Source organism: Fukomys damarensis, unplaced genomic scaffold (genome assembly GCF_012274545.1).
Source record: "Fukomys damarensis isolate Sample0158 unplaced genomic scaffold, DMR_v1.0_HiC HiC_scaffold_9, whole genome shotgun sequence".
NCBI lineage: Eukaryota > Metazoa > Chordata > Mammalia > Rodentia > Bathyergidae > Fukomys > Fukomys damarensis.
Genome location: NW_022900921.1, coordinates 37,721,017 through 37,748,644, shown reverse-complemented (window position 1 = coordinate 37,748,644; position 27,628 = coordinate 37,721,017). Strand labels below are relative to the sequence as shown.

Below are 27,628 nucleotides of genomic sequence, written 5' to 3'. Positions count from 1 at the left end.
GATGACTAGATAAAGAATATGGTATATACACAATAAGTACTGCTCAGCCACAAAAGGGGGTAAATTTCAGTCATTTGTAGGAAAATGGGTGTGCTTTGAGGCCATAACGCTAAGTGAAATTAATCAGACACAGAAGGTTTAATATGGTTTCTCTTATATGAGAAACCCCAATTATAAATCATTCAAAGGGAAAAACAAAAGACAGATTATAGGAAACAGGAAAGTAGATCTTTGCAAATGTGAACAGGGTGTAGGGAAGGAAGGAGAGGGAAGGGAAAGAAAGATTACCATGTGATATGCACATGTACCAACTCCCCGTGATTATTATATCCATTATGTATTGCAAATATGTACTCATAAAAATAATAATTTAAAACCCTGTGTGTTTGAAGCAGTTGTTTAAAAAGTTGAACATTCCAAGGAAAAAAAGAGGAAAAGTAGAATAAGAGAAAGAGGGGAAGGAGACCGCGATCCCGTCCTGGTGAGTGCAGCAGTAAGGACACCTGCAGCGGCTTTTGTGAGTAGAAAGAGCAAGTAAGATAAGCCTCAAATCTGAACTCTTTGGAAGGACAATTAAAAGAGGCCTGGGGATGCTGAGGCAAGGGGTGGAGATGGGAGTATGGAACACTGCTGTTAGGAAGCAACGTTTTTACCATGGTTTAAATAATAAATGACAACACATTTGTCAATTCAGATTACTTCTTCTGACTCCACCAATGCTCTAAGGCCTGGTTTTGCCCCCTTATTCAGAGGAGGAAGACATTACTCTCTCCTCACCTTGAGTTTCCTAAACACCTGTTGTTCCTGTGGTTGGTTGCAATAATGTGAAGATAAAATGCAGAGGTGATGCAATCAGAGTTGGTGAAGCCAGAGTAAGAATTTATTTAAAAATTATAAAATTAGGGCTGGGGGTTTAGGTCAGTGGTTCTGCTCCCTGCCTTGGAACCCCATGGTCTGGAGTTCAATCCCCAGGAAAAAAAAAATCCAAACATTGTAATATGTCAGAATGGGGAAATATAAGAGCTCACTGGCTCAAACTTCTAAAGTAGTGATTTCTTCCCTTTAAAAAATCTGATTGTGGTTATCTGGCTTCTTTTCAAGCATTATAGCAGAATCTCAGTTTCTCAGGAGTAACCTACTTCATGGACAGCTCCAAGACAGGTACTTTTTCTGTGTCCTAGTGTTTCCCTGTGTAGCTACTCAGGAAGACAAGGAAACTACCCTCCAGGCCTCTGAAGCTTTCTTTCTCCAGCCAAATTCCACTTCTGCACTTTCAGCCATGACCTAATAAACATAATTCTGACAGCGCTTGCTATTTCTCAGTCACTTCAACTGAATTCAACATAGTCACATTCTCCTGTGAAACGCGGTATCCAGTCTTAGAGAAATTATCACAAAGAAAGTTAATCCCAGGAATATGGGTACTGTTGCCTCTGGAAAATGCTGGTACATGTCTTTAGTGCTGCTATGAAACTTCATTCAAAAACCACTGGAGGGACAAGGGAGGGGTTGTTAAATAATATACATCCAGGCAGAGTTTGGAAGGCAATTTTTATTGCATATGATATTTATATGTTAGACTGAGGACTGTTTCCTTCATCCTTTATTATACTATTGGCTTTGTTACTATCTCCGTGGTCTGTCCTTCTCCCTGTGTGTGAGAAAATAAATGAGGCAAAGTAGGAAGAAACAAGAAGCTATAAGAATTCTGCTAGTCATTACACTTTACTTTTATCTTAAAGCTCAGAGTGATGCATGCCACAGAGTTCCTTTCCACATCAAATGGAGTAACATGAAGGTTCTAGAACATTTCCAAGTTTCATGGGGCCTCACTTCTCACTTTTCCCCTAGAAGGCTTTGTCCATTAGCCAGAGTGAGATCCCAGATCAGACTGAAGACTCACAGACCCCAGACCCCTGATCCTGCTGAGTCCCTGTCTCTTCTTCAAGCCAGTCCTGGCCCTTGAAGTTAAGCTAAACTCTCTTTTCCTAGAAGGGCAATACCATTTCCTCTTAAGGCTGAGGAAAGTAACAAAGAAATTGAGAAAGTTCCTTTCTAACTTCTCATAAGTAAATGGAAGTCCATTCCCCTGGAACTGAGTGTTCTACAAGTTGATGTAGAGCCACCAGGTAATCTAGTGTGTTCCACAGCCCCTTCTCTTCATGCCCATGGACCCTTGTGCCATAGACTAAGAAACTGTGCAGGTCTCATGCCTCACCTGTACCAAAAGATCTTCCAGGATCTTCTAGTCCTTGAATCTCACTTGCTGCATGAAAATCAAAATTGAGAAAGATACCTCTTAGTTAATGAGAAAAAGAGCTCTGCTGGCCCTTAGAAAGTCTCTCAACTTTCTGTGGGAGTTGGAAACTCAGGATAAATTCTGATTTACAGTCATAGAAGATGTCTGGGTGAGAAGAAGGGATCCAGTTACCCCCTCTCATTTCTCTGAAAATTGATAAGGTCCCCAACATGCCCTCATAGAGCCCAAGCCTAGAATGGAGGAATAGTGCTGGCTCAGACAAAGCACAGTTCCCTCAGCAAACCAATCCCCTGCTCACTTCCTTCCTCTGGAGAATGAAACACATAGCCTGGACACTGGCTCTGGGGTTTCTTCAGGACAAAGTCTTCCCCTGGGGGCTGCTCTTCCTCATGCTCCTTTTTGTCTTGCTTCGGTTCCTGTTCTGCTTTCTGCTCCTTCTCCTTTTCCTCCTCTTGGGTGTTCTCTGACTCCACATTTCCCCTCAGCTGACTCATGGTACGATGGAAGACATGGCAGCTGAAGCCCTCCCGGATCCCGTACTGCACATGCTCCCGGAGGGTGTCGATGGTGGCAAAGACCCGACAGCAGGCCACACACTTGAAACCACTCTCCAGGGACCTCAGCCAGTCAGGTGTCTTGACCTTGGACACCTCGGCATTTGGTGTCTCCTTGACTACAAGCAACCCAGGCTTGTTGTCTGACTCTACCTTTGTTTTGTGTTCATTCTCCTCCCCGTGGAGCTCCATGTCAGACAGGAGGTTTCTGGTGGACATGTCAGAGGGAGGAGTACCTACCGGTAAACCCTCAGGCAAGGTCATTTCTTCCATTCTTGGCTGCTTTCCTGGGGACCCTGAGGTGTCCTCTGCCTCCCAGGAGAAAGCCACACCTTTTTTCATTTTTACCTCTATATAGTATATTTTCATGCTGGTTTCTTCTTTGTTTATACACACAGAGTCTATACAGATCTCACAAGATGAACAGGAGGAAAAGGAGACAGGCTTTGAGGCAGGAGTTTCTTCTTGTTCTTTGACCTGGACCAGTGATGAATTATCCTGAGCCGCATCTCCTTGTACTCTGTGGATTCCTGGGGAAGGAAATTAAAAATAGTAAGTACATGCATGGAAGCTGCAGGAGGCTGAAGAAATGCAAGTGTACATATGAGTGATGCAGGAAACAGGGACCACAGTGTAATAACTTGTGTGATGAACTTGGTATTTGTTGTTTATATTGTAGGGTGTGTTTTGTAGTATTAATTGTGTATATTAGGACATTGGCAGAGTACATACATATACATGGAGATATGATTACGGTGGTGAGGACTGTAACATGTATGGGATAGAGGTGGAGTGTTCTATGTGGATTACCTGTATGTTTGTGGAATGAGGGATGTCATGCATAAGAATGGCACTGTGGCTCATGTGTTTGGGGTAAGTATGAGTATTAAGAATGTATGTATCAAGCCATTGTGATAAACATAGCATGGTACTGGCAAAGAAACAGACCAGAGGATCAGTGGAATAGATTAGAAGCTGCACAAACAACTGTAGACACACTCAGCCACCTAATCTTTGACAAAGGAGCCAACCATCCTCACTGGAGGAAAGATAGACTCTTTAATAAATGGTGTTGGAAAAACTGGATTTCAACCTGCCAAAGATTAAAACTAGATCCCTATCTTTCACCATGCACTAAACCAAAATCCAAGTGGATTGAAGATCTAAATATTAAAACACAAACAGTGGGTGAAGGGAGGGCAGGGACAAGGGGAAAAAATGAGAACCAAGACCTGTCATGTAAAGGTACAAGATCCCAACAATGAATGTAACTATACTGTATCCCTAAAATGTAGCAATAAACTCAATTAAAAATATATATAAATAAAACAGAAACACTAAGCTTTCTGAAAGATAAGTTAGGTAGAACTCTGGAAGACATTGGCATAGGAAAACACTGTATAAACAAATCCTCAGTAGCACAGGAGCTAGCAGAAAGAATCAACAACTGGGATCTCATTTTTAAAAAAGCTTCTGCACTGCAAAAGAAACCATCAACAAAACTAAAAGACAACCTACAATGTGGGAAAAAAAATGTTTACCAACTGCTCCTCAGACAAAGGACTATTTTCTAGAATATATAAAGAACTCAAAAACATCAGACCCCCGAAATATAAAGATCCAATTCAAAAATGGGCATCTGAAATGAACAGACATTTCTCAGACAAGTAAAAGCATCAAATAAATATATGAAAGAATGTTGCACATCACTGGTCATTCAAGAGATGCAGATGAAAAAACACTGAGATTCCACCTCACCCTACAAAGAATAGCTGCTATCAAGAAATCACACAATAACAAATGTTGGTGGGGTTGTGGGAAGAAAGGAACCCTTCTCCATTGTTGGTGGGAGTGTAGGCTGGTGCAACCACTATGGAAATCAATATGGAGACACCTGAAAGAGCTGGGATTAGAAGTTCCATTTGACCCAGCCATCCCTCTGCTGGGTATCTTTCCAAAAGAATTAAAAGAATCATATCACAGTGATATATGCACACCCATGTTTATAGCAGTACAGTTTGTTATGGCTAAAACTTGGAAACAGCCCATTTGCACATCAGTTGCAGACTGGATAAAGAAGATGTGGTTTTTCTATAAAATGGAATACTACTCAGCCATAAAGAATGAGAAACTAGAGTCATTCATAGGAAAATGGATATATATTGAGGATATACTCCTAAGTGAAATAAATAAGTCACACATGTGTAAATACTGAATAGTTTCTCTGGTGTGAAAAACTATAATGGTACATAAGATCCTAATGGTATAATTGACATTGTGAAATAGGAAGAAAAGAGCTAAAGGTGGGGGAAGTGGGAAGGGTAGGGGAAAGGAAATAAGGGAAAAGAAAAAAATGAGAAAATGAAAGAATGGAAATAAAGTATCTGTAAATAGGGAAGGGAGAGGGGGTGAAGGGAGGGCAGGGGTAAGGGGAAGAAATGAGAACCAAGACCTGTCATGTAAAGGTACTAGATGCCAATGATGAATGTAACTGTACAGTATACCTAAAATGTATCAATAAATTCAATGAGAAAAAATATATAACTGAACTAAAAGAATGTATGTATCTAGGGCCACGGATTTAGCTCAGTGGTCCCGCCGCCTGCCTCACAAGCATGAGATCCTGAGTTTGATCTCCAGTAACAAAACAAAAACAAAAACAAATAAACAAAAAAAGAATGTAGGCATCTGTGTGGTGTATGGTTTTATGTGAAGGTATGTGGGCCTGAGCTGGATAGTCCCGCTCTAGTGCGCAGGCCTCTGCAGAAGAACTGTGTCCTCCAGAATTCATATATTATCTCCAAAGGTACTTAATCTAGTCCCTTGGTCTGAAACCCAAACCCAAACTGTTCCCTGGCACCAGGCCATGGTCACACTAGGAACCTAGAGTTTGTAACTGTGTTCTTGTTTGTGCTCTCCTAAAGGTACCAATTCTATCTGGTCTGTTCTGTAGAGCAATAATCCACTCCAACTACCCAGGCTTCCTCCACAGTATGCTTGAATTTATATGCCTCTTCTTACTGAACCAAGGAGCCCCACACCCAAATATGTTCAAAGAGTTTCATACCCAAGGAGCCCAGTACCCTTATTACCATGGATGAGCTTGGAGGGAGAAGAAACACAGGAGAAGTACTCAGAAGCAGAGGATGTCTCCCCTGCCCCTAGAGTCTGGACTTTGGTGACTCCAGAACACCCAGGTTGGGAAGCGTGTGACGGTGACACTGAAGTTCCTGAAAAGGGTATGAGGGACAGAGAGAGATGGAAGGTTAGGTGTGCTTGTTCCTCATGGCCCTATTTAAAAAATATTACTGGGCCAGGGATTTAGCTCAGTGGTTCCACCGCCTGCCTCGCAAGCGCAAGGCTAGAGTCTGGACTTTGGTGACTCCAGAACACCCAGGTTGGGAAGCGTGTGACGGTGACACTGAAGTTCCTGAAAAGGGTATGAGGGACAGAGAGAGATGGAAGGTTAGGTGTGCTTGTTCCTCATGGCCCTATTTAAAAAATATTACTGGGCCAGGGATTTAGCTCAGTGGTTCCACCGCCTGCCTCGCAAGCGCAAGGACCTGAGTTTGATCCCTGGTATAAAAAAAGGTCCTGAGTTTGATATAGATATAGATATATATTAATCATATATCTGAAACATATACACGGTGGAATGAATACATCCAACTTAGGATCTGCCTCCTTGTGGGTACTACAATATTTATTTATAGTTCATGTTTTCTTGCGGTCTTGTTTTAAAATGCAGGCCTTAAGCCAGGCATGGTGGTGCACGCCTGTAATCCCAGCACTCGGGAGGCTAAGGCAAGAGAATTGCTGTGAGTTCGAGACCAGCCTGGGCTACATAGGGAGTTGCAGATCAGTCTCAACTACATAGTGAGACCCTGTCTCAAAAAAGCAAAAAAAAAAAAATGCAGGCCTGGCAGGGACAAGGGGAAAAAATGAGAACCAAGACCTGTCATGTAAAGGTATAAGATCCCAATAATGAATGTAACTGTACTGTATCCCTAAAATGTACCAATAAACTCAAGGAGGAAAAAAAATGCAGGCCTGTGTTCTGGCTATGAAGTGTAACAGTGATTTGTATCAGGTATCCTTTGACACTCCATAGGGTCAGTGTGTTGAATGTGGTGGAAACTTATTTCTATATCTGTAGAGAATGTGTGTTCATGCTTTATATTCACGGCTCAGAAAATCTGCAGCCTATAATGTTCCCCATTATGTAGGGTACCTTGTATTACTGATGGACATTCATTCACTCATTCATTCCAGCAAGGCACTACAAACACATTTGAGGAAAATATTCCACTATTCCGGGTTCTGAAAATATTGAAGAGAAACTTCTGACCCTAAAAGAATATACAACATAATAATTCAGCTTATGATGAACATATAAGAACATATAAGCTTGGGAACATATAACAGTTTAGAATACTTCATGCCAACTTAAATTTAAATTTCACACATATTACAAATAATTTTTAGTGTAAGTGCGTTCTATGGAACACTAACAACTCAACTGTGATTTATCTGAAATTCAGGTTTAACTGATCATCCCATATTTTTTTGTCTAGCAATCTTAACAAGAGTGTGGCAGTGAATCTGTCTCTTATTCAGGTTTGTAGAAAGTGGGCCTGGGACCTAACACACTACATTGCGGATGTGGCGTGTTTCAAAATATGAGGGGTAATTCAATAGGTGTTTAGAGGTACTTTTAGGCAGATATGTCTATGTAAGTCAAAGACACACACACAAAGGCATGCTTGCACACACGCACATGCACACAACTCCAGATTTAGTACAGGAAGAGACGAGTGCTCTGCGAATGGGTTCCACGCGCTGTACTAAGACATGGTGTGCTTGTAACTACCTGCCCTGTGTGTGTGGTTTACAACAGCAGTGTAGTGAAGAGATTGTGACACTTTCTGACTCAGGGTAAGTATGGATATCTGTACGACTAAGTGCTGGAAGATCCTCCCCAAGAGCAGTGTGCACACAGGCACATGTACCAAGGACACCAGGGCAAGGACAGAAGTGGGAACATCACCCTGAAGACTTCACAGCTGCTGACCACTCCACTGCTTTTTCCCTTCCCTTTATTTCCTCTGGGAATTTTCAATCCTATGGCTTCACAAAATTCAGTGGACAGACTGATCAATTCTTCCTGCTGAAGACATGAAATTCTCATATTTCATACACCGGGTCAGTCTGCTGTCTAACAAGTGTGTCATTTGTCAAGCTATATTTCACCTCTGTAAGCTAATCTTTCTTCTCTCCAAAATGGGGGTCACTCACAGGTACTATCAGTACACTTCTCGGCCTCCATTTAGTAACACTCAGGGAAAAACAAATTAAGAGAGAACATGGGAATTCAGGAAAGCTGTGGTGCCTGACTTGTGTGAGGGAACAACAGTGTCCTGGAGTCCAAAGAAACAGCTCTCACCCCATGAAAGGAGCTTGCATTCTATTTGCCACAGGGCATCTGGAATTTTGTACCATCAAAAGCAATGTTATCCTTGCCTTTTTTTTTTTAATAGGGAGGGGAAAAGAGGTGGGAAGGAGGAAAGGGGCATGGGGGAAAAAAAGAATCAAGATATATCATGTAAGGTAGAGACGCCCAATGATGAATGAGATCAAAATATATACTTAAAATATACCAGTAAACTTAATTTTAGAAATACTCACTTCCAACCTGCTTTCTCTTTTGCTGTCATTTCATAATGTCGGCTGGAAATGAGAGAACCTTAGAGGATACTTAGTGTCCAGCTCCCGCTTCTCTCCAGGATGGCCTTCTTGGCACTCAGGAGACCCAGGGAGATGATTTCATACGAATAAAAACAGGACAGTCTCCTAAACGGCAGAAGCACTCAGCCCACTTGCAAACCGGCAGCCATGCCCATTGCCCACCACACTGCAGGCTGCTCAAGTCCAAAGGTCAGCTTTTCTGACCTCAGTGATGACAATGGAGCCCTCTGCGGAACTCAAGGCACCAAAGATTCCACAACTGCAAATGCCCCACTTTCAAGAACGATTCCTCCTTCCCTGTAGAACTACTTTAATGTATTCAACTCTCTGCCCCTTCAGTGTGCCAAGGAATTTTTTGGTGTTAAAATGCTTCAGACTCATGGTTCCCTTTTTTCCTTTGCTTCAGTTCCCTTTCTGTTCCTAAGCAGAAAACATGCTCTGTGTTCATTGTTCACAGTAGGAATAGGGCAGAGCCGAAACCAGCGACAGTTTGCTGACAATCTTGACTTTCACTTCTAATTCTAAAATCCCAAAATTTATTTAAGAGAGATACTCATGAAGAAATATAGCACAACAGGGTCATTGAGATTACACACTCACTCCCTTCAGGCCCTACTGTGTGTTTCAGGAGAAGTTAAATTAGGTCAGGGAGAGAGACTCGTCAACCGTGGAGAAGAGTGGCCCTGGAGTATGGCTGGACACTGGCATCGGATGAAATTTCAAGAGGAGACTGCTGCATTATGCATACAAGCAGAATCATGGCAACCCGTTCTCACATGGCAAAGGAGTCATTCGCTACAAAGGAGCCATGGCAACCAAGCTAAACAAATCTAAACAATTGCTACATGCTCCAGTAAGCAGTGACCATACTCTCAACCCTCCCTAAAAACATAGCCCTCATGATTTCCAAATAACAACTACTGGGCATGCAGGCAGGACACCCGCAGGATCAAAGTTTAAATTGCAGATTGGGTGGAGTAGTAACATCTTGCTTGTTTGTTTGCTTTTCTTCCTTCCTTGGTTCCTTTCCCTTTTTCTTCCTTCCTTCCCTCCTTCTTTCTTTCTTTCTTTCTTTCTTTGACAGGTTAGATGTTCTCTAGGAGCTAGGATTCTAGACTCCTGTATCACATACCCCATCAAATGAGCCAAGGTTACTCTGTCCCTGGATAAAACAGTCTGATGAACTTGTGTAGACACTGAGACGTTGAGAAGCCGAGACTCATGGAAAAGCCAACATGATCACCCTTGTGCAGAAACAGACCTCTGTTTAGATTTTAAAGGATTCCATAGTGTGTGGGCTTTGCTTTGGGGAATGAGGCCTGATATATTCTCTGTTACTATGGTAAAGCTCAGGTATGCAAGGCATCACAAGGACCAGAGAGAGAGCAGGGGATGATATAACAATGAAGACTAAAAGTACGCACTTCCTGGTGTGAGTTTCCATTCTGATGGTGAACGTGTGCCAGAAGGAGGAAGGAACCAAGGACAGAAGTTTGTGCTGGGGCCTCATCTCTCATACTCACCAGCTGTAAGACCAGAGTGGCTTCCCCCTCTACCTTCCATCTACTCTCCCCTCTGGCTTCCTACACCATCAACTGTCACCTTCAAAATTCCTTCTTCCCCTTGAAGTGTCTGGAAAAAGTTCCCACTAGGCAAACACACGCTGCTCAGGGATAGGATTCTCCATCCCAGAGCAACACACTGCAGTCTATTATCATGGGTCAAAGAGTAAGATGAGAGGAACAAACGGAGAAGGAGATGGAAGAAGATTTACTCCTCTACTTCAGGCTCTGAATTGCTAAAATTTTACAAGGATGTGCTGAAACCTAATTTGTATAATTAAGATTACACACACATTGAGAAAAAAGAGGGAGCTTTCTACTGGAAAATTTGCAATATCAAAACTGAAAAAAAAACCTGTACACACCAAATAAATATAAAACAATCCTTCAAAACTCTAGATACAGAAATTTAGCAAATCAGAAGAAATCAACCTACTCCTCAAAAGGCACAAACTACCCACCACTCACTGAATGCGTAAGAATATGTAATATATTGAAGAGACGTATAACTGTGAGAGAAATAAAACTTCTAATTGTTAAACTTCCAAAAAAGGGATATCCTTGATTATGTGGTTTCACTAGTGAACTATGCCAAACACATGCAGAATTACCAGACAATAAGGGAAAAGATTACTCAATTCTTTTTAGGATGCTACTGTTACCCTGATACCAATGCAGGAAGAGAATGCCATAAAGAAAATCAAATGCCACTGTTCTTAAAAATATAGATTCACTGGGGCCTCCAAGCAGCACAGACCATGGAGTACAGCAATTCAGGCACCTCTGCACCATTGCCACAGTGCCCCTCCCCGCCACACACACACACACCTCTGACCTCCTGGTTGTGCCATTACCCGGATCCATACTGCAGAGGCACAGGGGGTCATAGAGGTCATTGTCCTGAAGTGAATAAGAGAAAGAGGGCCTCTCTCAGGATCCTTGTTGAAAATTGAAGCCCACTGGAAAAGTGAAGAGAATCTCTGCAATAAAGGCACACCAGACCAGCATGGTTGGTAAATTGGAAGGGTCACCTCCTCCCATCAGAGCCTGGACTATCTTCAGGGGAAGGGCGGCTGGAACCTGCAGTAGAACCTTGTAGAGTTCAACCCTGCAGGACATCAGGGAGCTCAACTTGGGCCTTGAAACCAGAATTCAGCCTGAATCTCAGAGGCCTGCTGTTGGCTAGCTGAGACTAATTGACTTAGTCCTGCACATTGCTGCCCACACTGTCTATTGTGACAACAGAGATATACCCAGGAAGAGGCTCTTCAAAGTATTGTTTCTTTATCCTCTTATTTTTAATTTTTAATTTTTATTTTTAAAATTTTATTTTTCCCATTCTTCAAATTCTTCCTTTTCTGACTCAGTCTCTTGCTCCCCCACATTATATTTATCTCCCTTTTTGTTCCTGTTCTCACCCTAATTTGGATTTCTTCTTTCTTTTTCTTTTCTCTCATTTTCCTTCACTAGATTGTCATTAGTTTCAAAGGAAAATGAGTACAATTTATAGCTTCCCTATCACTGTTAAGTTGTTCTATTCTTGTCTTTGTTCTCTTTGCACTCTTGTCTTTCCCTCTTATCTTCAACAGTTTCCTATACTATGCATGATCATCCTGTGTCCTCTGGCTTAAATTATAACCTTATAATTCTTTTACCTATCTATTCCTCTCCTCCCAACTCCTCCTAAATCCTCATCCTGAAGGGTAAAATTGCTATATTGAAGAGTTTATTCACTATAAACATATTTTGATTTGGTCAACAGTATATTGCACAGAGCTAGAAAAAACAATCCAAAATTTCATTTGAAACCAGAAGAAACCTAGCATTACAAAAGCAATTCGAGGCAACAGAGACATGACAGGGGATATCACAATCCCCAACTTGAAACTATACTACAAAGCCACTCTGATAAAAAAAAAATAATAATAACAGCATGGTACTAGGACCCAAGTTCGATCCCCAGTACCCGCCGCCCCCAAAAAAACAGCATGGTACTTACCGGCAAAGAAACAGACCTGAGGATCAGTGGGATAGACTAGAAGATACAGAAACAACTCCAAAAGTAATCAGCTACCTCATCTTTGACAAAGGAGCCAACCATCCTCAGTGGAGAATGGAGGAAAGATAGACTCTTCAAAAAACTGTGCTGGAAAAACTGTATTTCAACTTGTCAAAGATTAAAACTAGACCCCTATCTTTCACCATGCACTGAACTAAAATCCAACTGGATTAAAGATCTTAATATTAAAACAGAAGCACCAAACTTGCTAGAAGATAAGTTAGGTAGAACTCTCAAAGACATTGGCATAGGAAAAGACTTTATGAACAAATCCTCAGAAGCATGGGCACTAGCACAAAGAATCAACAACTGGGATCTCATCTTATTAAAAATATTCTGCACTGCATGAGAAACCACCAACAGAGATAACAGACAACCTACAACATGGGGGAAAAAATTGCTAGCTGTTCCTCAGACGAAGTCTACTATTTAGAATATATAAAGAACTCAAAAAATCAGACCCTCCAAATATAAAGACCAGATTCAAAACTGGGCATCTGGAATGAACAGACATTTCTCAGACAAAGAAGTAAAAGCTGCAAATAAACATATGAAAAAATGTTCAACATCACTGGTTATTTGATAGATGCAGATGAAGACAACACTGAGATTCCACCTCACCCCAGAAAGAGTGGCTGGGGTCAAGAAATTAACCAATAACAAATGTTGGCTGGCTTGTCTCCATTGTTGTTGGGAGTGCAGACTGGTGCAACCACTATGGAAATCATTATGGAGATACCTCAAAAAACTAGGATTGTAGGTACCATTTGACCCAGCTATCCCTCTGCTGGGTATCTTCCCAAAAGAATTAAAAGAATCATATCACAATGACACATGTGCACTCATGTTTATAGCGGCACAGTTTGTAATAGCTAAAACTTGGAAACAGCCCAAATGTCCATCAAGTGACGACTGGATAAAAAAGATATGGATTTTCTATAAAATGGAGTATTACTCAGCCATAAAGAATGAGAAACTAGAAACATTTATAGCTACATGGATGCATATTGAGGCCATATTCTTAAGTAAAATAAATTGGACACCCATGTAAATACTGAATAGTTTTTCTGGTGTGAAAAACGAAAAGTTTAAATAAGGTTCAAATTGTATAATTGATAATGTGAAATAGGAAGAAAAGGGCTAAAGGAATAGGGGAAGTGGAAAGGATTGAGGGGAGGAAAAAGGGGGAATTTTAAAAATATGAGAAAAGGAAAACATGAAAACTAAGTCTTTGTAAATAGGGAAGGGTGAAGGGGGTGAAGGGAAAGAAGGAAAAATTTTTAAAATATGAGAAAATTAAAAAATGGAAACAAAGTCTTTGTAAATACAGAAGGGTGGAGGGGGTGAAGGGAGGGTATGGGGAAACAATAAAAAGAAAGATACATTGGGCCAGGGATTTAGCCCAGTGGTTCTTCCGCCTGCCTTGCAAGTGCAAGGACCCGAGTTCGATCCCTGGTACCAAAAAAAAAAAAAAAAAAAAAAAAAAACAAAGATACATCATGTAAAGGTACAAGATCCCAATGATGAATGTAACTGTGTTGTATAACTAAAACATACCAATACACAATGAAAAAGAATATAGATTCATTAATTCTTAAAATATTAGCAGAATATAGATTCATTAATTCTTAAAATATTAGCTAACAATTTAGCAATATATAAAAAGAATCCTGTTCTGTTCTATTGCCAAGTGGTTCCTCTTTCCATGGTGTGACACTATTTGCTAAACTCTCAGCAGACTGAACCAGTGAGGCCCACCAGATCTTTGATTAGAAACCTCTAGGAATGAGGTAACTAAACCTCTTTTCTTCACAAGTAGCTTGCCCCTGGTATTTTGTTACAGTGAAAAACTGACTAATAAACACACCAACTCATGCAAGAATTTTTTTTAAATATATGTTGTGCTAAAATCATTCATAAAAAATATGAAAAGATGGAAATTTCCACAACTCAATAAAGACAATCTATATAAAATCAGCAGCTCACATTATATTGACAAACAGCTAAATGCTTTCCAAAAAAGAAATGTAGAAGACCTGTCTTCAGAATGTTATTAACAATAAATGCCCTACGCATAAATATGGATGTTTGACCCAATGCACAAAGGCGTGAAAAGGAAATAAAAGCTATTCACAAGAGAAAAGAAGTAATAAAACCATACTTATTTCCAGATTATAGGATTGTGTAACAAATCCCAGGGAGCAGAGAAAATAGAAAAAAGAAAAAAGAGTAGGAGAGGTTGAGGGAGGATGGAAAGCCGGGAGGAAAGGAGAAAATAAAGAAGAAAAATCTTAAAACTAATAAACGAACAGAGTGTGGTCACAGGGTAGGACCCAAACTTACAGCGATCACCCAGTATCCATTTATCCTAGCAATCCCTTCAGATTCCAACATTTATGAGTGCTCAAGACCCTTTATAAAATAGTGTATAATTTGCAAATAACTGACACACATCCTCCTGTATACCTAAATTTTTTTCTAGATTAAGGTACCTAATACACTGTAAATGCTGTGTAAATATTGCTGTGCCGTGTTGTTTAGGGAAGAATAATTTTAAAAAGCACCCATTTGGTACAAATGCAAGTTTTTTAATAGTTTCAATCTGAGATTGATTGAATCTCTTCTGAGATTGGTTGAATCTCTGGATGTGAAACTCTCAAATACCAAAGACTGGATGTATATTTCTATATATATTCCATGAATATCAAAATTCAAGCAATGCCACTTCAAATTGCTCAAAACATGAAAAAAGGTATAAATCAATCATATACAAGACTTGCAAGCTGAAAATTATAATGTAGTAAATATATCACAGACAATCCAAGACACACTCCATGTGCATAGATTGGATGACTCAACATAGTAAAAGATGCATTTCTTCACAAGTTCATACACAGATTTAGTACCATTCCTATCAAAATCCAAGAAAAACTTTTCTTTATGGATTTGGACAAACTTTCTCTACAATTTTTACAGAAAAGAAAATTGTGTAGAATGGCTAAACCAACTTCAAAAACATAATAACGTGGGGGAAATTGCTCTGCCTTATTTCATAGCATTATTGAATACAGTAATCAGAATCTGTGGCATTGGCCAAGGTATAGATACATAGATCAATGGACCTGAATTAGATGTGACTCTGATGTTCTCACATAAATATGCCCCAGTGATTTTGATTAAACTGTGAAAGCAATTCATGGGGGAAAGACGGCCTTTACAACAAATGGTGCTGAGGCAAGTGGATGGCCATAGGTAAAAAGAAATGAACCTCCAGCTAAATTTTACATACTATTCAAAATTAACTCTGGGGGAGGGGGTGAAGGGAGGGCAGGGATAAGGGGAAAAATAAGAACCAAGACCTATCCTGCAAAGGTACAAGATCCCAGTGTTGCATGTAACTGTACTGTATACCTAAATGCACCAATAAACTCAATTAGAGAAAAAAAATTAATTCTGACTAGATTGTGAACTTATAATTAAACCCTAAAACATTTAGAAAATAGGAAAGGAAGTCTTGAGACTAGCAAAGGAACAATGAGGCTGGAAACTAAAATCAATTCATAAAAGAAAAAATTAACACTATTTGCAATGGGAACGCTGCTGTTATGACTATGAATAGACAAGCCACACATCATGCTAAGATATTTGCAAATCATGAAACCAACAAAGGATTTATTCCATAATAAATTGTCTAAAGTTTTCAAAACGCAACAACAAAATAAATACATAATCCAAATCAAAAAAAAGACAAATAATACAAAGAGATATTTCACTAGGAGATACAGGTGGCAAGAAAGCACATGAAACAATATTTAATATTATTAGTCATTAGGGACTTGTAAGTTAAAACCATAGTGTAATATCACTACCTAGAAGGCTATCAGAAAAGCTAAATTAAAGAAACAGGGACAATGCCAAATGCTGATAAGCATGTAGAAAAACTGGATCACTCATACATTGTTGGTTGGAATGCAAAAGGAATATGGCAGTTTACAAAAATAGTGCAACTGTGCTATGATTCAGGAACTGGATTCTTGCACATTTATCCCAAAGAAATGACAAACCTGTACCCAAAGGCCTATTAGGGAATGTTTACAAGTGCTTATTAAGAACGTCAAAAACTAGAAGCAATGCAGATGCCCTATAGTGCATGAATGGCTAAACTGTAGTGCATTCAGACCATAGAATACTACTCAGGAATCAATGAATCTTCAGTGCAATAGGCTGCTAAAAGAAGACAGTACAAAACAGTTACATACTATGCAATCCCACACATAAATCAGGGAAGAGGTAAAGCCTGTGCTATGTGGATGGGATTGTGTGACCTGAACAGCATGTTGTTTGTGGAATGTGAAACATGGTGCATGAGAATGGCATTGTGCGTCTTGTGTTGTGGGTCAGCGTGTGCATTGAGAATGTGTGTATCTGTGTGGTGTGCGGCTGTAAGTGTGAATACGTGGGTCTGAGCTGGGTAGTGTTGGAATGCTCTTGTAACAGCTGTATGTTGGAAGGCCCTGCTAAAGAACTCTGTCCTCAGGAAGTCCAGAATTCACATAGTTTCTAAAAGTTACTTTGTCTGGTCCCTTAGTTTGACATTTCAAAGACAGACCTTTCTGGGCACTGGTTCCTGTTCCCCACACTGTAGTCATTCCAGGGACCCCGAGCCCCCATCCATGTTCCCTGAGCGACAAACCCTACCTGGGCTGCTCCATAGTACACCAACCTCCTCTAGCTGCCCTGGGATTCCTCACCCTCAGCCTTGAATCTCTTTGCCTTGTATACAAGGATCCTCAGTTCTGAGGAGGCTCATACCCAAAAATATTCAGTCTCACACCACGGGACCCTTATTCTTACTGCCACAGGTGAGTCGAGGGAGCTTGGAGGGAGAAGAAACACATGAGAAGTATTCAGAAGCAGAGGATGTCTCCCCTGTCCCTGGGCTCTGGGTTCTGGATGCTCCAGGTGACCTTGGCTGAGAAGCATCATCTGGTGACCTCGAGGCTCCTGTAAAAGTATGACAGGCAGACAGGTATGGTTAGTTGTCCTATTTGTGCATGATGCACCTATCCAGAAGATGTTTTCCACAGTGTCTGACATACGTACATCAGGCATGGATGCACACAGCTTAGAGTTGAGCTCCTTGTGGTTGCTCTGGTATTTATTTGTAGATCACATTTGGCTACGGTTTTATTAAGAATGCAGGGCAGTGTGCTGGCTGTATAGTGGGAGAGTGATGTGCATCAGGTATCTATCCTGTGATAGATACCTGAATCGGTGTGGTAAATGCAGTGGAAACATATGTCTCTGTCTGTGAATAACTTGTATCTATGCTTAATGTTCACAACTCAGGAATTTTGCAATATGTAATTTTTCCTTACTATATAATGCAGCTTGTATTTCTGATGTCTGTTCACTCAGTCATGAGAGCAATATTTATTAGACACCTACTACATATTAAGCACTGTTTTACTATTCTTCTAGGTTCTGAAAATACTGAATAAGATAGTGTCTCTTCTGATTGGATGTAAGAGATACTAGATTTAGTATTTAAAAATACCTGTGCCCACTTAAATTTAAATTTCATATGTCACAAATAATATTTAGTTTAAGTGTATCCTATGGAATATTTAGGACATACTCATGTTTAAAAAAAAACATTTGAGGTTTATTTGAAATTTAACTTTACCTGGTCTTCATGTGTTATCTGGCTACTGTTAGAAGGGTGTGGTAGGGAATATTTATTGATGGTTTGTACAAAGTAATGTGAGCCCAGTATTTTACATTTTATATCATGGATATGCCACATTGCCACATGTGAGTGGTTCTTAAACAGATATTTTGAGATAGTCTAAGTCAGGTCTATTTTTATGGGTCAAAGAAATACACATAAATGTAGGTATGAACACAACACACGTGTACACACACACACACATAAACACACACACATCTCCAGCATTTATCACAGGAAGAAACGAATGCTCTGCACTTGGGTTGTATGCGGTGCAGTAAGGCACGGTGTGCTTATGTAACCACAATGCTCTGTGTGTGGTTTACCACAGCGGAATAGTGAGGAGATTGTGACACTTTCTAAATCAAGGCAGGATATCTGTATGACTAAGTGGTGGAAGATCCTCAACAAGAGCAGTGTGTCTACTGTCACATCTACTAAGCACACCAGGTTTAGTGTAGAAATGGAACATCATCCTGAAGAGTTCACAGTAGCTGACCGCTCCACTACCATTCTCCCCACTGCTCCTCTCCTAACACACACAAATGGACAAAACTTTCTAAGGTAGCGATGTGGGTGGGAGAGAGAAAAACACTGCCTCCCTTCCTGGGAAATTTGTCCCCTTTCCAGGCCTTCATTTCCAGCCTCATCCTATAGTCCTCCAGACCTTGGACCTCAGGGAAGCTGCTGGGCTCTAACTTGGGCAGATAGATGCCTCCAGTCAGGTCTCCCTGGTGGGTTTAATTCTGCCCTGCCTCCTACATGTGGCTCCTCCTTTCGGGGCCACCTGCTACTTCACATTTGCTATGCACAGTGATCACCTGGCTTGGGAAGTGCATTCACAGCTTTCACTGCTCTCTGCATCCCAAGGGCCAAATGTGTCTTCCACCATTTGGTCTTGGTCTCTGTAAAGCCTTCCCCTTCCCTTTATTTCTCTGGGAATTTTCAATCCTGTACACTCACAAGCTTCAGCAGAATGATTGATCGATTCTTCCTCCTGAAGTTATGAAATTCCCATGTGTCAGTATGATAATAAGCCGAGTCAGTCTGCTTTCTAACAAGCATGTCATTTCTCAAGTTATTTTTCAACTCCCTGAACTACTCTTTCCTCTCTCCAAAAAGGGCTAACTCCCAGATACTATCATACTGTTCACAACTCCCTCTCAGTTACCCCCAGGGAAAAACAAATAAATACAGTAAGAGAGAAAATGGGTGCCTTAGTTTCTTTTCACATTGCTGACACAAAATCCCCAACACCCACAGGTTAAGGGAAGAAAGGTTTATTGAGCGCGCAGTGTGTAGAGGTTTCAGTTCATAATTGGCTGGATCTAAGGCACAGGTGGCATGGCAGAGGGGTACTGCAGAGGAAAAGCAGTCCATGGCAAAGCAGAGCGGGCAGGCAGACGACCACAAGCAGCAAACAAGTAACGAGTGACAGTCCTCTTCCTGTCCCTTATATGCCATCCAGGCTTCCTGCACTTAGGGCAGTTTACACTGATACACAGAGTTGTGTGCCCTTCATCCTATCCACAACTATGTCACAATAGTCAGTGGGCTGAGTTAGTAATCACACACACTTGTTCCAGGGCTGAGTTAGTAATCACACACACTTGTTCCTAGAATCACACACTAGATCCAGCCACTTCTGAAAAGTGCCACTAGGATACCATAAGGCCTGAGCCAACATCTAAACAGCCATAACAAAGGGAATTCAGAAGAGCTGTCATCATCTCTGAAGCCCATCTTCCTGGAGTCCGTAGATAAGAGATGCCAGCACCCTTGCAAGAGCTCACAGAGCAGTGGGTCTGGCTATCTGTTTGCCATGGGGCATCTGGACTTTTGGGCCATCAAAGCCACTGTAATCCGTGGCGTGCACCTGAGAGGATCAACTACTATCAAATCACTTCATCTTTACTTTACATGGGATCTTCCCATCAATTTTGCCTTTCTAGAGAAGGCTCAGGACAGCCAGCATCCCCACACCCAAGACCAGCTGCTCGACACACACCTCTTCCTTTCTCATCAGTTTCTTCAGAATCCTCACTTCCAACATGCTTTCTCTTTTGCTGTCGTTTCATAATGTCGGCTGGAAATGAGAGAACCTTAGAGGATGCTTAGTGTCCAGCTCCCCCTTCCCTCCAGGATGGCCTTCTTGGCACTCAGGAGACCCAGGGAGATGATTTCATACGAATAAAAGCAGGACAGTCTCCTAAACGGCAGAAGCACTCAGCCCACTTGCAAACCGGCAGCCATGCCCATTGCCCACCACACTGCAGGCTGCTCAAGTCCAAAGGTCAGCTTTTCTGACCTCAGTGATGACAATGGAGCCCTCTGCGGAACTCAAGGCACCAAAGATTCCACAACTGCAAATGCCCCACTTTCAAGAACGATTCCTCCTTCCCTGTAGAACTACTTTAATGTATTCAACTCTCTGCCCCTTCAGTGTGCCAAGGAATTTTTTGGTGTTAAAATGCTTCAGACTCATGGTTCCCTTTTTTCCTTTGCTTCAGTTCCCTTTCTGTTCCTAAGCAGAAAACATGCTCTGTGTTCATTGTTCACAGTAGGAATAGGGCAGAGCCGAAACCAGCGACAGTTTGCTGACAATCTTGACTTTCACTTCTAATTCTAAAATCCCAAAATTTATTTAAGAGAGATACTCATGAAGAAATATAGCACAACAGGGTCATTGAGATTACACACTCACTCCCTTCAGGCCCTACTGTGTGTTTCAGGAGAAGTTAAATTAGGTCAGGGAGAGAGACTCGTCAACCGTGGAGAAGAGTGGCCCTGGAGTATGGCTGGACACTGGCATCGGATGAAATTTCAAGAGGAGACTGCTGCATTATGCATACAAGCAGAATCATGGCAACCCGTTCTCACATGGCAAAGGAGTCATTCGCTACAAAGGAGCCATGGCAACCAAGCTAAACAAATCTAAACAATTGCTACATGCTCCAGTAAGCAGTGACCATACTCTCAACCCTCCCTAAAAACATAGCCCTCATGATTTCCAAATAACAACTACTGGGCATGCAGGCAGGACACCCGCAGGATCAAAGTTTAAATTGCAGATTGGGTGGAGTAGTAACATCTTGCTTGTTTGTTTGCTTTTCTTCCTTCCTTGGTTCCTTTCCCTTTTTCTTCCTTCCTTCCCTCCTTCTTTCTTTCTTTCTTTCTTTCTTTGACAGGTTAGATGTTCTCTAGGAGCTAGGATCCTAGACTCCTGTATCACATACCCCATCAAATGAGCCAAGGTTACTCTGTCCCTGGGTAAAACAGTCTGATGAACTTGTGTAGACACTAGACGTTGAGAAGAAGCCTAGACTCATGGAAAAGCCAACATGATCACCCTTGTGCAGAAACAGACCTCTGTTTAGATTTTAAAGGATTCCATAGTGTGTGGGCTTTGCTTTGGGGAATGAGGCCTGATATATTCTCTGTTACTATGGCAAAGCTCAGGTATGCAAGGCATCACAAGGACCAGAGAGAGAGCAGGGGATGATATAACAATGAAGACAAAAAGTATGCACTTCCTGGTGTGAGTTTCCATTCTGATGGTGAACGTGTGCCAGAAGGAAGAAGGAACCAAGGACAGAAGTTTGTGCTGGAGCCTCATCTCTCATACTCGTCATCTGTAAGACCAGAGTGGCTTCCCCCTCTACCTTCCATCTAGTCTCCCCTCTGGCTTCCTACACCATCAACTGTCACCTTCAAAATTCCTTCTTCCCCTTGAAGTGTCTGGAAAAAGTTCCCACTAGGCAAACACACACTGCTCAGGGATAGGATTCATGGGTCAAAGAGTAAGATGAGAGGAACAAATGGAGAAGGACATGGAAGAAGATTTACTCCTCTACTTCAGGCTCTAAATTGCTAAAATTTTACAAGGATGTACTGAAATATAATTGTGTAATTAAAATTACACACATGTTGAGAAAAAAGAGTGAGCTTTCCACTTTTAGGAAACTGACAATATCAAGCCTGAAATAGAAGGTACCACAGCAGACCCTGTGCAAATCAAATAGGTTCAAAGCAATCCTGACAAACTCCATACTGTAAACATAAATTTGACAGATCATAAAATGGACCAGCTCCTGAAAAGGTACAAACTACCCACCACTCATTGAATATATAACACACTGAAGTTATATAACTATGAGAGAAATAGAATCTCTAATTTTTACACTTGATCTTAGCCAAAAGGCCGAGAAGCGATAGAATCTCTAATTTTTAAATTTCCAAAGATAAAATAGCCATGACTACATGGTTTCCCTGGAGAATCATACCAAACATATAAAGAAGAATTAAGCTACCTTGATATCAAAAACAGACAAGTTTAATACATAAACAAAATTAAATTCCACCGTCATCCATGAATGTAGATGTAAAAATAATTAACCAAATATTAGCAAATAGAATTCTTCAATATATAAAGAAAAATCAAAACTCTTTTCCCATAGTTTGTAGGCTGATATAACACAGTGGTACCTCCATTCATGAAATTAATTTGTTCTGCAATTCTGGAAATGATGGCCACACTTGTTTTCATGTGGGATTCTGGGAATGATGGCCACAATACAAAGTTCATGAACAAAAACAAAAGTTTGACAAATGCTTCTGTTTGTGAACCAAATCGTTTGCAAAGAAAAGCATTCCTGAACTGAGCTACCACCGTATTAGAAAGCCAACCAATGTAATCTAACTTAATAGACTAAAAATAATTACACTCATATTGTTGTAGTTTGAATAATCACTGAATGAACGTCTTTGTGTGTGTGACATGGACCCTGGGAAGACCATATTGGAAGGCATCCAAAATTTTAGAAGCGAGGCCTACTGAGAAGTTTTTGAGTCACACTCTGCTGTTAAGCTCTCACCAGACTGAACAAATAAGGCTCCCCCAGACCTTGGACTAGGAACCTCCAGGACTGTGACGTCACTAAACCTCTTCTTCACAAGTAGCTTGACCCTGGTAGTATTTTGTTGCCATGCAAGACTGACAAATAAACACACCAACTGGTGCAAGAAATTTTTTGAAATATATATTTTATTAACACCTGTCATAAAAGTATGGATAGGAACTAATCCCAACTCAGTCTACTTAAAATCTATAGCTACCACTATACGCTACACAAAGACTAAATATTTTCTCTTTAATGATACAAACACAGTAATTTGTCTTCTGTCGCTTTCTTTTTTATAACATCAGAGATTCTGACTCTTAAGTATGTCTCCATTTTTACATTTTTATCAGTACATGTTTTCAGTACATAGTGATAACATTCTTTGTGGGGAATTGGCACACATACATAACACATTAATTCTTTTTTCAACTTTATCTTGGTCCCTTCCCTTTTGAAAAGATCTATTGTTCTACTTCCTATTATCTTTTATTTTATTTTGCTATGTATTTAGAGTTTGCTTTTCTCATATGAAAGAAGCAGTATGATATATAAGTTTGTGTGTCTGGTTTATTTCACGTAACATTATGGTCTTCATTTATTTCACTCATGGTCATTCACTTAACAAGGTGACTCAGTTTATCATTTTTTGTACCAGGGATCCCACTCTGGACCTTGCACTTACAAGGGCAGGTAGTGGCATCACTGGGCCAAATCCCCAGCCCCCAGTCCTGAGAATAGTACTCCCTTGTGAATAAATACCCCATTTTCTGTAATCATTCATCTATTCATCTGTTCATAGGCTGCCTGCAAGATTTAGTTATCATAAATTGTATTGCTATAAGCATGGGTATGTATATGTCAGTATAATACGATGTCTTTAACCCTTTTGGGAAAATGCCTAAAAGAGAAATAGCTGGGTCAAGTGGAAATCTGTAGTTTTAATTTTTTTTGAGGAATCTTCATATTGCTTTACATACTTGTACAAGTTTGTATTTCAGCCCACAAAGTAGAGGGTTCCTTCCCCACCCCATAGCCTTGCCACTATTAGTTATTATTTGATTTATTGATAATAGCCACTATTTCTGTAGTAAGCAGTATTTAATTTGTGGTTCTCTAATGGCCAGTAATATTGAATATTGTTTTCAAGTTCTGTGTATTTGTTGGCATTCTGTACTTCTGGGAAGTGCCTGTTCACTTCAGTTAGCCATTTTTTGATTGGACCTTTTATTTGGGGTGGTCTAATATTTTTTAGTTCTTTAGATGTCTAGGAAATAGGTAGCAAAATTTTTTCCCATTCTGTAGACTGTCTTTTCACTCTGTTGGTTGTTCTTTTGCTAGGTGAAACCTTCTTAATTTGGCATGATCCCATTTGTTGATCTTGGTACTATTTCTTGGGCCACTGGGGTTTTGCTCAGAACGTCTGTGCCTATGCCTATATCTTCAACAGTTTTACCTATCTTGTGGCAGAGCAAGGGTTTTTGTTTTAAAATTTAAATCGCTGATCCATTTTGATTTTAGTTAAGTACATGGTGAGATGTATAGGTCCAGATCCATCTTCTGTATATGGATAGCCAATTTTCCCAGCACCATTTATTAAAGAGGTTATCTTTTCTCCATTGTATATTTTCAGCCCCTTTGTCAAATATCAGATATCTGCATATGCCTGGGGTTATTTCTGCATCTTCTGTTCTGTCCCATTGATCCATATATCTGCTTTTGTGTCAGTAGTAGGCTGTTTTATCGTTGTAACTTTGTAGTATAGCTTCAATTCAAGATTGTAATGCTACCTACTTTGCTCTTGTTACCCAGGATTACATTTGCAATTCTGGGTCTCTTCTGGTTGTATATAAATTTTAGAATTGTTTTCTTTAATCCGTGAGTACTGTTATTGCTCTCCCCATTGGGATTGCATGAAATCTATATTAGTTTTGGAAGTATGGTCTCTCTGATTGTATGGTTCTACCTATCCAGCAACAGAAGATATCTTTCCGTTTCTGATGTTCTCTTTGATTTCCTTTCTCAGAGTATTGTAGTTTTATTGTACAATTCTTTCATTAAGATTAATTCAAAAATATTTAATTTTTCTTGATGCTATTATGAATAGTATAGTTTTCCTAATTTCTTTTTTAGAGAATTCATTGTTGGATCATAGGGATGAATTAATCTTTGTATGCTGATTTTATGTCCTTCTGCATTACTTAATTTGGTTATTAATTATGGAAGTCTTTGGTGAATTTTTTTGAGTCTTCTATGTAGAGGATCATGTCATCTTCAAATAATTTCATTTCTTCCTTTCCTATACATAACTCTTTTATTTCTTTTTCTTACCTGGACCTCTGGCTGATGCTTCAAGTACTAATGTTAAACAGGAGTGGTTATAGCAGACATACTTGTCTTATTCCTGGTTTTAAATATAAAGCTTTCAGTTTTTCCCCATTTAGTATGATGTTGCCAGTAGGTTTCTCATAAATGGCTTTTGACAGATTGAGATAGGTCTTTCTATAATTATTGTCTTCAGGGTTTTTGTCATGAATAGATTTTGATTTTGTCAAGGCTTTGCTGCATCTATTGAGGGGATCATGTGATTTTTGTCCTCTATTCTGTTTATATGATTCATTACATTTATTGATTTTGCATATATTCAACCATCCAGCCTGCCTTGGATAAAGTCTGCTTGATCATGATGTATGATGTTTTTGATGAATGATTTGTTGCATTCTTTTTGCCAGTATCCTATTGAGTATATTTGTGTATATGTTCATTAAGGAGGTTGACCTGCAGTTCTCTTATTTGCTGGATTCTATTCTGGTTTTAGAATCCGAGTAAAGCTAGTTTCCAGGAATGACCTTGGGAGTATTGCCTCCCTCTCAAATTCATTAAAGAGTTTGAGGAATATTGGTGTTAAATTTTCCCTGAACTTCTAATAGAATTTAGCAGTGAATCCATCAGGACCTGAACTTTTCTTAGTTGGTAGATTTTTTTTTAATTATTATTTCTTGAATTTGGTTTCCTTTTATTGATCATTCAGGGTTTTTAAATCATCTTGGTAGAGTTTTGGTAATTCATACATATCAAGAAATCTATCTGTTTGTAGATGGGGAGGGGAGGAGGGGGTGAAGGGAGGGCAGAGGTAAGGGGAAAAAATGAGAATCAAGACTTGCCATGTAGAGGTACATGATCCCAACAATGAATGTAACTGTACTGTATCCCTAAAATGTACCAATAAACTCAATTAAAGCTGAAAAAAAAAAAGAAATCTATCCATGTTTTCTCAATTCTCCATTTTTTTGATGCTCAGTTTTCAAAGTAGTTCTAACAATCTTCTGGATTTTGACAGTGTCTATTTTGATTTATTGTTTTCATACCTAACTACATTGATGTGGATACTTTGCTTAAGAGTTTGTCAATTTTGTTTATTATTTTGAAGAACCAACTCTTCAAATCAGTAATTCTTTGACTTGTTTTATAGTCTTAATTTTATTGACTTCTGCTTTGATCTTTACAACTTCCTTCCTTGTATTGAATTTGGATTGTTCTTGCTTTTCTTGGATGTTGCATGATTAGGTTATTGCAACATTAGGTTATTTATTTGAGTTTGCTCTCTTTTTGTTGTTGTTATTGTTTTATTTTGTTTTTCATTGAATTTATTGGTACTTATCATTGGGATCTTGTACCTTTACATGCCAGATCTTGGTTCTCATTTTTCCCCATACTCCACCCTCCCTTCACCCCCTCCACCCTTCCCTATTTACAAAAACTTTGTTTCCATTTTTTCATTTTCTCATATTTTTTCTCTGCTCTTATTACCTTTCCCCTATCCTTCCCACTTCACCTTTAGCCCTTTTCTTCCTATTTCACATTGTCAATTATACCATTTGGATCTTATTTACACTTTTAGTTTTTCACACCAGAGAAACTATTCAGTATTTACATGTGTGTCTTATTTATTTCACTTAAGAGTATGGTCTCAATATGCATCCATTTTCCTATGAATGACTCTAGTTTCTCATTCTTTATGGTTGACTAGTACTCCATTTTATAGATAAACCACATCTTTATCCAGTCTCCAAGTGATGGGCAATTGGACTGTTTCCAAGTTTTAGCTATTACAAACTGTGCCGCTATAAATGTGGGTGCTCATTTATCGCTGTGATATGATTCTTTTAATTCTTTTGGAAAGATACCCAGCAGAGGGATCTCTGGGTCAAATGGAACCTCTAATCCTAGTTCTTTGAGGTATCTCCATATTGATTTCCATAGTGGTTGCACCAGTCTGCACTCCCACCAACAATGGAGAAGGATTCCTTTCTTCCCACAACCCCACCAACATTTGTTATTGTGTGATTTCTTGATAGCAGCCATTCTTTGTTGGGTGAGGTGGAATCTCAGTGTTGTTTTCATCTGCATCTCTTGAATAACCAGTGATGTGTAACATTTTTTCATATATTTACTTGATGCTTTTACTTGTTTGTCTGAGAAATGTCTTTTCATTTCAATGTCTTGCTCTGTTTTTGTGATGTGGACATTCACACCTCTTAAAATTTCCCTCTTAGAACTGTTTTCATTATGTACCATAAATTCTGGTATGTCATACTCTCATTATCATTTGATTCTCAGAACTGTCTTTTTTTTTGATATCTTCTATAAACCACTGATTACTAGAAAATGTATTTTTTAATTACTATGTATTTGCAAAATTTCTGTAGTTGCTTTTGTCATTGATTCTAGTTTTAGTAAAATAATCTAATAATATGTAAAGTATAATTTTGATTTGTTTGCATTTACTTAATCATGATTTGTTGGCTAGTATGTGGTCTAT

At 39.7% G+C, this 27,628-nt stretch overlaps 1 protein-coding gene across 1 annotated transcript; it reads right to left on the bottom strand.

Moving 5' to 3' along the window:
* Positions 1–1,544: 1,544 nt before the first annotated feature.
* Fam170a (family with sequence similarity 170 member A) lies at positions 1,545–21,113 on the bottom strand. The gene is made up of 7 exons (XM_019208909.1): positions 19,917–21,113; positions 17,035–17,184; positions 6,161–6,244; positions 5,907–6,044; positions 2,559–3,344; positions 2,219–2,266; positions 1,545–1,651 (listed from the first exon to the last, which is right to left on the bottom strand). The coding sequence occupies exons 1-7, from the start codon at positions 19,984–19,986 to the stop codon at positions 1,569–1,571; spliced, it is 1,359 nt and encodes a 452-aa protein (XP_019064454.1). The 5' UTR covers positions 19,987–21,113; the 3' UTR covers positions 1,545–1,568.
* Positions 21,114–27,628: the final 6,515 nt, after the last annotated feature.

Bases quoted from the DNA above. Each gene is read 5' to 3' on its own strand.
- Fam170a (XM_019208909.1), bottom strand. From the start codon at position 19,986: ATGAAACGACAGCAAAAGAGAAAGCATGTTGGAAGTGAGGATTCTGAA. The intron at 17,185-19,916 runs GTGTGTGTCGAG...ATACTTTTACAG, and splicing joins AACTGATGAGAAAGGAAGAG to GAGCCTCGAGGTCACCAGAT. The intron at 1,652-2,218 runs GTGAGGCATGAG...TCTCACACACAG, and splicing joins TGGAAGATCTTTTGGTACAG to GGAGAAGGACAGACCACGGA.